General features: G+C 38.1%; 1 protein-coding gene across 2 annotated transcripts in view; it reads right to left on the bottom strand.

Annotated features, from left to right (window-relative positions):
- LOC311084032 (uncharacterized protein) overlaps positions 1–13,729 on the bottom strand; it is a 43,278-nt gene that overhangs the window by 6,272 nt on the left and 23,277 nt on the right. For both annotated transcript variants that reach the window (XM_084115860.1, XM_084115859.1), the window contains exons 2-9: positions 11,029–11,084; positions 8,973–9,085; positions 7,651–7,725; positions 2,439–2,576; positions 2,194–2,271; positions 1,734–1,885; positions 1,055–1,109; positions 833–907 (exon numbers count right to left, since the gene is read on the bottom strand). In XM_084115860.1, the coding sequence (XP_083971986.1) occupies positions 833–907; positions 1,055–1,109; positions 1,734–1,885; positions 2,194–2,271; positions 2,439–2,576; positions 7,651–7,725; positions 8,973–9,085; positions 11,029–11,084 (742 nt within the window). The remainder of the gene's footprint in view (positions 1–832; positions 908–1,054; positions 1,110–1,733; positions 1,886–2,193; positions 2,272–2,438; positions 2,577–7,650; positions 7,726–8,972; positions 9,086–11,028; positions 11,085–13,729) is intronic.

Raw genomic sequence — 13,729 nt, 5'->3', positions numbered from 1 at the left:
CTTTATAAACTAGAATCACTGGCTTCCGTGCACAAGTTGAGTTCCGGCGGAAGGGTGAACTCTGACCTGACCCGACCCGACTCTGACCTGACCCGAAGTACAGAGGACAGAGCAAAACAAAACACTGGTCATGAATTAGAAGTCTAAAATGAGAATGTTTAAAAAGAAATGTCGGGGGAGCTTGAGTTTGTTGCCCAGCCCTATTTGTTTGAACCGCGAGAGGCGTCTACTCTCACCTAAGCTTACGTTACTCCTACATCCTACATCACACGCCGGACTTCAACTCTCTCGTGAGCGCGGACGTACGTTACCGGAAGCTAGTAATTTTTTCTTACAAAAAAGCATCGCTTCGCTTCAGAAGGTCTTTATTAACCCCCTGGAGCCGTATGGATTACTTTTATGATGGATGGATGCACTTATTTTGGGCTTCAAAATCTTAGTAACCTTTACTCCCATTATAAAGTAAACCATGGTATAAATACCATCAAGTTTGATTGGACTTTGACATCAGCAGCAAGATAAGTGTTTCTCTCCTCCTTTTAAAAGCTAATAATTCGTTTTTTATAAATTTTTATTACGATATAGTGAATCATATGGTTCTTTTTTTTTTCTAAGAACAACTGCATTACAGTACATTATTGCAGGAATACACAAAAAAAACAAAAGTAAAGCCAACAAAACAGTGTTTGGAACTTGTGATCTAATAGATTGTAATAATAAAGTTTCAAAAGACAGAGTGAGAGTAGTTTATAAACCCTAGTGTAGTTATTGTAGTTAAGAACTTCAGGCTGTAGACAGAATCTGGATGATTCACAAAAAGGGAAAAACTAACTGCTGCTTTCTCAATGGACTCGCTGCGTCTAAGTCGGGCCCTCATGTCCTCCTCATGCTCTCTCTGCTGCTCCACCTGTCAATTGCACGAAGAACCCAACGTCATTACAGGATATGACTACATGATCATTTACCCATATGCAGGTTCATTACCATGTTTAAAAGCTTACAACTTTTTCAAATCTCAGTAAAAGAAACTGAATACACTTATTAACGCACTCACCCATTTCACTTTTTCCTTATTTTTAGCCTTTTCCTCAAGCTGAGCCTGGATCCTCCTGAGGAAAAAACAACAACAACAGGAAGGTAAAGCTGAAGGAATTGACTGTTCGCAAAAGACCCGCCCCCTTTAGTTACTGTTGCTATGTCCGACAAGCCACGCCGCTCTCACGCCACACACCATGTTCTTACAGTGAAAAATACATTGCGGAGGAGAGAGGACACTGACAACACACTGGAGACAGGACAGACCAGGTTACTTTTGATATGAAACAAAGTCTCACCTTTTAAATTTGGTCATTTTTTAAAGAAATTGAAACAATAAATACCGTTTTGTGGCTCTTTAATGTGTCTGACAGATCACTGTAGAGCCTCAGTTAAAGCTGCTCGTGAACCGATCATCTCTTCCTTCTAGTTAATTTATAGCATCAAATAAACATGAATGAACATCAGAAGGAATGTTGTTTTAACTGCGGAAAGACGTCAGTGCACTCCGTTTTTCAAGTTCAAATCCTCCAACGATTATCTCCTAACTTTCCTGACTGCTTTGTCGGACAAAAATGGCGGATTCGGCGGATGGCAGATTATGATTGGTCAGATCGCCTGTCAATCAGCTCCCCGCGAAGGGTCAATTAATTCTCCTTTGGACAGAAGTGGTTTTTGATCAGGTGGACAGCGCAAACCTTTGTTCTTCAATCATCTGTAGCTTTTCGTTCATCTTTCTGTCTCTCTCTTCAGCCTCTCTTTTCTCCTTTAGAACTCGTTCTCTCTCCCAGCGTCGTCTGTCTTCTACAGCCCTCCGACGTTCTTCCTCCTTTCTCTCCTCCTCCTCGCGCTAAAACGCATCATATTACACAGATTTGTGATACATTACATCTGAATAGAACTTTTCATAGAGTCTGAACAAGGAGTTTGTGATCAACAAATTGATTATAATATTAATTATTACACAGCTATCTTGATTCTGGTAAACTGCAAATATTAAACAAATCAAATATTTTTGTATAATGGCTGGTTGACTGTACATTATTCCTGACTGACATGGCTGGGATATTTCTATATCTTTTGTTAAATATTGGCAAAATCTGCAGCATTATGGGGATGTTTGGGAAAGTGCAGCAGTGAACATAGTTGAAGCTGTACCTCTGCACGTGCCCAGAAGGAGTCTCTGTTAATCCGTCTCATCTCCATGGCAGCATTTGTCTTCTTGTAGTTTGTACCCTGTGGGTGTGGCACACAAATGCAACAAAAGACCCAAAACATCAATGAGAGACAATTAGACCACGTCCCCTAAGTGCATCAATAAATTATACTGAGAAGCAGACTTCTTCTATGTTAATGAAGGAAGCCAGCCAAGTCTTCTTTTTTTTGTTTTTATGGTAACTTACCACAGTCTCCTCCTTATCCATTGCCCTTGAGGGTCTCCTCAGTTTCTCCATTGGAGGTCGAATCTTTGCAATAGCAGCCATAATCTGCTCCTCTGTCACCTCATCTTGCTCCGAGGCTTTAATAAATACTTGAGCCTCCTGTGATGACACAAACATCAAGAGATAAAAAATACTGACCTCATCGTTAAAGCTGTTCCATAAGAACACACTTAGCTAAGTAAGATAAGTTTGCATATCAATGTGTCTGCTGTTTTATTGCATTTAGAATAAGAACTGACTGTTAATCTGATAATATTCTGCAAAACAATTTGATTTTTCTCTGCATCTATGTAGACAACAAATGCAGAGCTACGGAGTATTTTTCTCAGGCACAACATATGTACAACATCATCAGCTTTTATACTATTAGTAAAAGTGTGTATTTTAATATCTGGCCTATTATAATATTTATCTGGCCTGTTGCAAAACAGTATTACACACATTTTTACAGTAAACATGCAAATTTACTTTATTTCTGTTCAGAACAATTTTAATATAATGAATTAATTCATAAAAAATAGTGATAACTAAATTTCAGTGAAGGACTTTTAATGGCATATAAGAGAACAGACTATGGGTCAAAATTATTTTCATTTGTATATCAGAGGATGTAAGAATGTATAGGCCCAAAACTAACATTTTCCCTTATAAGGCATTTTCCTGTCATCAGCATCAATCTACAGCTCTGAGGTCACTGAGATGAAGATCCAATGAGGATCTATGTGGTTAATCGCTGCTCAACAAAACAGCTCAGATCACTAATTTAACATAGTGTAAAATAGAGTGATCTGGTTTATGGGAGAGAAGGAAGGGAGTAGAAAAGCAATGAAATAGACATTGTGCCGGAGGGCCTTGTGAGTTCAGGATTGGGCTCCAACCCAACAAAACCCACAGCTTTACAATGGATTACCACACTGTTACATTCGGCTCTCTTTCCACATTTCCCTGAAACGCACAATAACTTGAACGTGTCAGGACCAATTTGTTCACTCGCTGCTTTTTCTGTGACTGAAATGACTTTATCTACAGAACATTACGTTGAATTCTCCTCCCTTTTATCTGTTTTTCTGCTCGGGAGGAGTTACATGACTTAATTATCTGTTATTACTTGCTTTAGATGAGCCCCTTGACATGCAGTTAGCCACAGGGCTTTAGCGGTGATGACAATATGAACAGCACTGAGGATAGATGCTCTCCCATACACACCTCACACCTGCAGCTGACAGCACTTCGGTCCTTAATATCTGATCTCAGATCACACTCAATCAACCAGAAAACAAAAATCACAAACCATCCACTTTTTCAGGTAAAAATGAGGTGGCCATTTGTAATTTTCCTGTTTCTGGCTTCCTGTGTCATTTGCTCCCAGTTATTTTTAGCAGTACAAAACGGCTTGTTATGATGCTTGATATTGCAAATTGGTATTTCTTACCATACTATTTTAATATAGTGTCTTAATTATAAACACGCTGGTTTGTAGAGCAAACAGTTTTACAGTTTACTGCACTTCAAAACTTTCTTCTTGTTATTTCCCTATAGCGGCTAATGAATCGGAAGTCTCACACATTCACAGAAAACACCTTATTTCTGTGTTAAAAAATAAGGTGGATAGTTCAAAGTAAGTTATACTTAGTCCAAAGTCTAGTTCAAAGGGTCTAATATATATATATATATATATATATATATATATATATATACATACATACATATACAGTGGGTACGGAAAGTATTCAGACCCCCCATTTTTCACTCTTTGTTATATTGCAGCCATTTGCTAAAATCATTTAAGTTCATTTTTTTCCTCATTATTGTACACACAGCACCCCATATTGACAGAAAAACACAGAATTGTTGACATTTTTGCACATTTATTAAAAAAGAAAAACTGAAATATCACATGGTCCTAAGTATTCAGACCCTTTGCTGTGACACTAACTTAAATGATTTTAGCAAATGGCTGCAATATAACAAAGAGTGAAAAATGTAAGGGGGTCTGAATACTTTCCGTACCCACTGTATATATATATATATATATATATATATATATATATATATATATATATATATATATATATATATATATATATATATTAAGATTTAAAAGATTCATTAAACCGATCAAAAGTGACAAAGACATTTATAATGTTACAAAAGATTTTGGAATCTCTTTGGAACTTTATTAAGGAATCCTAAAAAAAATGATCCCAGTTTCCACAAAAATATTAAGCAGCACAACTGTTTTTAATGTTGATTATAATAAGAAATGTTTTTTGAGCATTAAACCAGAATTTTAGAATGATTTCTGAAGGATCGTGTGACACTGAAGACCGTGATGAGTAATTATGCTGAAAATTCAGCTATGCGGCCATTACAAGAATATTTTACAATATTACTGTTTTTACTGTATTTTTGATCAAATGAATGCAGCCTTGGTGAGCATAAGAGACTTCTTTCAAAAACATCAAAAACAACCTGAACATTGTCAACAGATTAGAGATAATATTTTTACAGTTCTTTTTATCAAAGCAAAATAAAAATCTGTTGAAGTTTACAACATCTGCTTATGTTGCAAGAGCTGACTAGTCATTCTGCACACATGACAGTCCTTACTAGCACAGACTCGCCATGAAGAGACAATAAAAAGTGTGAGTGATAAATGGAGAAAGCAGGGAGGAGAAACTGGAGGGATTTAGACTTCAATGTTGCTCATCTTATTACTGAAGGCACATCTCAGAAGCCAACACGTACACTATGATAAATGGGTTTGGCTTTTACATTTGGGTCAGTTCCCCATGACTAAATGTCTTTGGAGACTAGGCCTGGACTAGAGACTCATTATTTACTCTTTCATTCCAAACCTGTAAGACTTCTGTAGAAGAATTCTTCATATTTCGGCTTTTTAGTGTTTTTGTCCATACAATGTGAAAGTCATAAAGGTTTGGAAAGATATGAAGGTGAGCAAATGATGACAAAACTTTCAATTTTGTTTGAACTATCCCTTTCAGTAAAAAAAAAGTACTATAGTAATAACAGTAAATTATGCATAATTACAAGTAACTAACCCTAAACCGAACCCTAATCCTAACCGTAACTCCATAGTAAGTACAAGTACAATGTAACTATGTCACCTTAAAATAAATTGTAACCAAAATATCCGCCAGCATAATTGAAAGAAACACGAGGACATGCATCTGTGGAGTGTCTTGGAATAAGAAGGTTTTTCACATTCGTCGTCGACTATGGCTTTCTTGCTGTGTCCAACTGGAGACTTTGCAGGTCCCTCAATCCGAATTTAGAAAGTGTTATCATTAATTTAGAAGAATACTGAGGCATAACACTGTAAATGCCTCTGACAGCTTGTCTCCGGCTGTCTGATTTTATCCCATACAGTATGTGCTCAAGTTGGTTTGGGGGCTCAGCCTCTCCCACGCTATAAAACTTAATTGCTGACCTTACATAACCTAACAAAGTTCATTTGCTTGAACAAGCATCAATCAACACAGAAATAACGCAAAAAGATCTAAATCTAAATCCGAATGGAAATATAATAAAAGACACTTTTGTAACCCACTCGTGCTGACATTTATCACACACAAACACACATTGTGGACGAACAACACAATACAAGGTCATAAAGGTTGTCGATCTCAAAAGAGAGAGAGAGAAACACTGAGAATTGAATAAACAGCATTCTTGGCATGCCTGTGGAGCTGACTGGGCAATGTCTTTATAAGGCATTAAAAATGTCCCAGACATTAAGTATGTTTGACGATCTCATACAACCATCCGAAAAATATGGAAATGTTAAAGCAACATCGCCTGAAGTAAATAAATCCAGACAGCTTCAAGAGACACGCACATATATCACAAGAAACATAAAACATCCTCAACGCCAACACTGCTAAAAATAAAAGCACATTTTATATAACAAACACTTTTAACCTTTTCTTTCCTTAGGAATTTCTCTCTCCCTTTTCCGCTCTTGTCAGTCAGTCTGTGTGGTGCCTGTCAGTGGCACTGCTCGGCTGTTCAGGAGAACAATAGGGCATGACACGAGAGGAAGAGTTTACTACAATAGGAGCTGGCACAAGCTGCTAGCCATCACTTCACAGATACTAGCGAGGGAAGGAAACATTTACAAGAGGGAAATCTCAGAATAAAGCAGAGGAGTGCATTTGTACACATATTAGGAGGGTTTGACATTTCAGTTTGTGAGCCTTTTTTACATCTTCCACCCATTCATTCAAATAGGCACAAAGCACGAGTTTGTCTTAACCCTTTATTGGCCTCTCACCATTCCGTAGAGCATGTTGAGTTAACAAAAACACTGCACTCAACGCAATCTGACTGATCACTCGGGTTCTGCATGTATATAATAGAGGTCAATGCATAATGAAATGTGGACTTAAATCTAAATAATAAAAACTTGTGTCTGTAAAAAAAGAAATATTGTTTGTTTTATTATTGACCAAAGGATATACAAAATGCATGTTTTCCCATTTGTTAAATCAAAGCAGCAGAAAGATAGAAAGATACGAATCATATGAACCAGGAAAAAAGAGAACTGTGAGTCTAACAATCTCAATATGTAATTCCTATTGCATATCTCTCAATCGTAAACACCTAAATGATGAGAAACTATAACTGCTGTACAGTTTATGTGTATGTTTATGATGACTTCCGATGACATACATTCTCTGAATGTTTTCTATACAGCTTTAAGGGAAGTTCCTTTACAGAGAGATGAAGAGAGAGAGCAGACGCCCTACAAAAAGGATACAGGACATTCTGCAGCCATACAAACACAGGATGTGTACAAGAATGAGACAAATGTCTGATGTATGAGGGAGAGAAACGCATTATTTTACTCACTCCATATCTGAATGCTTCCAAGTGTAGCTGAGGCACTATATGCTATATAATTAATGAAAGTTCAAACGGGCACACTATTAAAATACATTGTATTCTGCAATACAATGCATTTATTAAACTCAAGTTTAAAAAGTTTGATCTATGAAGGATGTCAGAAGAATCATCTAAACAAGTAAAGTAACCAGCTGAATATAGTGCTCCTGTGATTATATGAACTTTCCTCAGGAACTTTATTATGTAAAGCAGATGAGACACAGACGCCTAGTCATGGTGGGCGACTGTTTGTTTTGTTTTGTTTTACCTTGAAGAAGGCCTTGATGGCAGGCAGATGGCTGTCACATTCAGTTCTGCGATGCTCATCCACACTATCACCAACCTGTTTTATGTAGACAGAAGAGACTGTAAGATTTATATGTAAGATACCTACATGTGACAGAACCATGATATTTAAGAGACTCATGCTTTCAAATAATCAAAATAAAAAACACAAATAGTATGAGACATATAATGTAGTGACACCTTTAAATATCCCCAAAACTCAATATACACTGCGGTTCAAAGTTTGGAGTCAGTACAGTTTTTTAATGTTTTTGAGAGAAGTCTCTTATGCTCATCAAGGCTGCATTTATTTGATCAAAAATACAGTAATAATGTGAAACATTTTAAAACAACCGTTTTCTGTTTTATTTTAAAAATGTACTTTATTCCTGTAATGGTAAAGGAATAAAGCTGTAAAGGAGTAAAGCTGAATTTTCAGCATCATTCCTCCAGTCTTCAGTGTCACATGATCCTTCAGAAATCATTCTAATATTATTAGAAACATTGAAAACAGCCGTGCTGCTTAATATTTTTGTGGAGACCAGGATACTTTTAATTTATTTGATAAATAGAAAGTTCAAAAGAACAGAATTTATTTGAAATAGAAATGTTGTGTAACATTAATATTATAGGTCTTTACTGTCACCTTTGTGTGTGTGTGTGAGTACCAGTCTGGTTCACAAGAATGTCTCTTCTGCAGTTAACAGGTCACTGAGACCACTCCCCCCCTCCCTCTATACAATGCCTGACTGGCTACAGATGGCACCTCTGACCCCAACAACAACATTCCCACTTCTCGCCTTAGCAACCAGATCCACGATGGATATTAGAAAGGTTCCCAGAATGCTTCTTTTCGTCCGTATTTGAGCTCCTTCAGTTACTGAAGTCTGAAGGTCAAAGCTCTTTTGTGAAGTGAAGCCATTGACACTTCTCATCAACAGCAGCCTCACATCCACCGCTTAAATACAGACCGTTTCAAGATGCGGCAGCTCCAACCAATGAGGAACCACTTCAGGCTCACACCCCATGGCAACATCCAATAGGAACTAGGTATAAAGTTCTAACATCCAATCAGAACAAGGCAAAATGACCTCATCCAGAAGTATTTGTTATAAGAGCTACAAATGTTTGAAGCACCCTGATAGAAGGGGAGACTTTCCATCTAAAATGTAGGATATTGTCAATTTGCAGTTTATGTAGAGCTGAGAGAACTCAGCCGCTACATTTCAGTGTAGTATCTCTGCATACATTTTTTATGGCTGAAATAAACTGATATAAACATTCAGATTCTTCATGTGAACTTACCCAGCAGACCATGACAATCTGTGGTTGTCCCGTTTCTGTCAGTCCCACCCTGCAGAGGCCATACATGGGCCTGCTGTTGTGAAATTTCCCAACCAATTCTGTCAAACCTCCAGCTGGCAGATGAGAGAGAGCGAGAGAGAGAGAGAGAAATAAAGGGAGAAGGGAAAGACAAAATTAAAAAGGTCCAAAGTGTCTTCATGAAATATTGACCACAAGAAAGGAAACGCCTCAGCCACCATGAAACACTTGCATTCTTTTTCCAGATTATCATGATAATCTACAAAGAACGGGATTGGTCTGATGTACTGTAATAAGCAGAGCCGGTATATTTCACTGCATTTTTCTGCATCATCTGATATTAAGAGGAACAGTGTTGGCAGTTCAGCCTTAATTGGTAATCCTCTGATTTAGCAGCATTTAACACATGAATGTTGCATGAATGCCCTCAGACTTTTAAAGTAGCTCAAATAGTGACTGTCCACATTTTAAGCGACCTTGGTTCTGGATGTGTTTTTTCCATTCATTTTCTCCATAGGAATTTCAAAAACTCAGCACACATGCTTAGGACATTATTTAGGAGTAGTTGGCTTGTGGGGTCCTGGGTATAAGGCTGGCCTGGGACATGTCCCAATCCCACTCCCCTTCTCTCACCCCTACTTCCCTGTCTATCCTCCTGTCTTATAAATAAAGGCAAATAATCCCAAAAATTCTATAGGAAAAAAAGACAAATGTCCAAGCATGTGTCATTCTCATCCCAGACATAATGCACTCCACACCTTTTGACCAATGACTTCTCTTGTTGTTTGTAATTACTGGATAGGGATTTTTAAAGGGCTGTCAAATTTAAATTTGAATTTTGAATATTCGTTGAATTTAAAATTAAAAAACCACATTCGAATGCAAAAACGGAGCGTTCGAATTGTAGGTGCATCAGGCAGCCTTATTAGTGGTGAACGTGAACGAGATGCGCGACGATGACGTAAGAGTCGTTGCATTGTAATGATTCTGTTAGCCTGTCCAGTTGAACCGACTAGATGTTGTTCATTCAAAACATTGCAGAAATAGAGAAGCTCAATGCGGAGAAGATCTTGGTTGAATCAAAACCATAACTAAGCTGTTCACACAGAACGCTTTTTATGAGCTCCTTTTTCATTGTTTTCTATGTAAAACATGCACTAGACGAACATCTTTGACCGTTGCACTCAAGTCCCGCACATGAGAGCCGCATGTTTAGAAAACCACGATATGTTAAAAGACGTTCAACTTCTAAAAAACAGTCTCGAGACTGAGGGGGGATTTTTCTCCCCATTCTACTGCATCTCATGTTTTTAAACACACACACACACAAAAAAAGTACTCTGTGTGATCGGCGCTTTGGCTCTCAGTATTAAACTAAGGCTAAGCATAAATAAAAATTATTTTTATGCAATTTACAAAATTATATTGGATTTATAACATGTTATTTCATTGCTTGGAATAAGCAATTTAATGCAGTAAATTAATATTCTGCTCATTGCGTGCTCGGGAGACAAGAAGCTTTTTTTCCCCTAACTGAAATTATGCATTTTAAATTAGAATATAATTAGAATATTGGTAAAAAATTTAGTTTTCAGCCATTCTGACAGCCTTAGAGGGTTAAAAAAAATGTATGGCGACTGCATTCACAAAGAGCAATTTCTCAAATTATTTTAGAGCTAAGCATTTATATTCATCAGAAATGTCCTTAATCTTTCCATGATTTATAACACTGATTTTAATATTTTATTATTTTCCTTGACTTTTACCAACCTAAACTAATTGTCCTGATATTTACATAAACATAAATAATAAACATAAAATATGCTGTTATTCCTGTTTCCATGGAACTTTCTCCAATTAGTGAAAATCATTTTAGAATTTATGTAGTGTAGTTCTTTACGTGAAAATCTGCAAATAAACCAGTTTATTTTTTGTTTTGTTTTTTAAAAACAGACTTACTGATTTGCTGCTGTACTTTATTAAGCATTGGTAAAAAACTTAAAACACAAAAAGAAAGAGTCATGGGAAGGAGTCTTACCTCCTGAATCTGTGAGTTTAAGATTGTTGGTCACTCCCTCATATGCAAATAAAGCCCTGAAAAAGACAAAGAGAGAAATACATCAGTATATTACACTGGAGGAAAAAACAGCAGACCACATTTCAGAAACTGGTGTTGATAGACTTAAAGCTACACTGTGTAGGATTTTCTCCCATCTAGCGGTGAAACTGTATATGACTACCAACTGAATATTACTTTCTAGCCCCTCCCATTCCGAGGGCGTTTTAACTCCTAAGGTGGCCGGCAGTCGCGAGTAATCTCCCCCTCACATTCGTCACGGTGCCACTGAGTGTAAGGGTGCTTTCACACTTGGTTCGATTGCCTGTTCCGAACCCGAGTTCGATTGCTCCCCCCTCCCCCTGCCTCCGATGGACTGTGTTCACATTATATTATTTGTATCCGAACCGCAGTACGCTTGCGTCATCAAGCTGCAGCTGGCGCTTACTCGTGTTGCTTGGTAACCGCCATGAAAAGGCGTCAACATGGATAGAATTGCTCGTTTCACATTTGTTCTTCTTTTTTTTGAACCTTTGGTTTCGTTTTCAAAGAAAATATACAGAAACACACTTGCGTCTGTCTGCCGCAAAAGTATTAAAACAGTTCCAAAGACAGCGGGATGTCTGCCCGCCCGCCGAAGACAATTTTTGTGGAGGCAAGCAGAAATCATCTCTCTGCTTGCAGTGCGTCAATCCCGCTTTTCGTCAAGGTAATAGACCCTTTTACAGTTGTTAAACACTCACGCACGCAGGCACGCACCACATTATATGTCATCAATAGCGGTTCACTTCCGCGATTTGGTACGATTGCGTTCATATCAGCAGCGAACCGTACCCGAGTTCATATGAACCGTACCCCAGACCACCTTTTTAAGCGGACTCGAGTACGGTTCGCGGGTGCGCACCCGAGTTCGGAAAACAGCGTTCACATCATCCAAACGAACCGAACTCTGACGTCATTCGAACCCGGGTGCGCACCAAAAGTGCTAGTGTGAAAGCGCCCTAAAAGTGCGAAAGGTGAAGCTTGAATTTCCAGGTATGTCCCTCTTTGGCTAATGTATTTTCAAGACGGAGGCGCAACATGGCTTCCGCCATTCGAGCGACTCGCTCGTATGTATTCTGAATGGCAGATTCTACGCTTATGAGAATACTCGATTAGTTGGTGGAAGTAAATACACATGAATGAGCACATATAATTTTTGCGAAGAATCACCTTAAAAAATTACACAGTGTAGCTTTTAGTTACAAGATTTGTTGAAACCAGATTTTAACAACGTCCTGAAACTGACCATATCAAGGTCGTGATGATAGCAATTCAAGATGAGGCAAGTGAAAAGTCAATATATCAATAGTAGAGACCCCCGACCTTGCACAGTCTGAAACAGATCACGGGCCCTCCTTGCATTCCTCAGCCAAACATAAACCACATCCTCACTAACTTACGTCATCTTAAAATGCAGTAAGTGGACTTAGGCATGAGGACCATGTGTGCATTGTCCATCCGTTTATCCTACACGTTCACGCCACTCCAGAATGCTCCGGATGTTGGACATGTATTTTGCATACCCAGCACTGACCCCAGTAAACCTACCAGGCCCTGTGGAGTAATGCATATACCAAATTTTCTCAGAACAGGAATGTTATATATCCCTCTTTCTTTATTACTGCTCTTGCTGTTTAGTTTTCTGATTTGCAGAAAAAGTCCCTCAGGATCTACCTTAATCAGAGTAGATGCCCGCTGTCGTTGCCTATGACTTTTCACATTGTTAGTTAGGCTCTAATTTTGACAGGCACAAGTCAAGACTTGTAACCGAATGTTCTTTGGGGCTACTAGCTCTAATAACAAGTGTAATTGCAGTGTATTAAATCGCAAAACAGCATTTGAACCCAGGTCACAGCTGTCTGTGGTTATGTATCATTCATAAGCTGCACTGGGACTATTACTTGGAACTGCAGCTGAGAGAAAATAATGGAGTTTGTATCAGGGCCACCCGGCCACACCAAAGCAAATAGTGAAATGCAGGTGGGGCACTCGGTTTCTGAGATTAATAAGACTTGAGGTATAACACTGCATTTGTTGGGATGGTCCATACCCAGTTTCTCTGCTAAAGGGTAACTATTAGTGAAACATCTGAAGGGCTCTGGGAATGGGGATCACAGCCTGTAATGCTTTTGGAAGGGTTCCCGTCTGTGACTTCGGTGTTGTGAGACTTCTTGTTTGAAATGGCAGCTGATGAAACTGCACTCAAAGACACATTCATATGGTGTTAAATTCCCATTCAAAGCACAATAAATACATTTGGGCATATTCTGTGAGCAAAACTTCATAACTTATATTATGATGAATTTTTCAACGTTTCAGCCTCTCACTGAAGAGAAGGAAAAAAAAAATCGAAAAGTGTCGGATAAGCCATTTACTCTCAACATGAGCTTCTAGTCCCAAAAATATTCAGTTTAAATATCACAAAACTAAAACACTGTTGTGTACTTTTTTCCTTTGGACGTCAGGTGAAATCTGTAAATTTATCGGTTGGTTTTCTGTCAAACTTGCTGTGGCAGGTACATCACAGCTGAGTGACATCATAAACAGGTTAATCTCTGGGAAAACTTTTCTAAGAATTAGTCAAATGTAAAATATCTAGTAAATCCTATAATTGTATATAATAACATCATGGCTCATGGAT

This window comes from Abramis brama, assembly GCF_963993115.1.
Source record: "Abramis brama genome assembly, chromosome: 5".
Classification (NCBI taxonomy): Eukaryota; Metazoa; Chordata; class Actinopteri; order Cypriniformes; family Leuciscidae; genus Abramis; species Abramis brama.
Note: the sequence above shows the minus strand (reverse complement) of the source record. Positions and strands in the feature narration are given on the sequence as shown.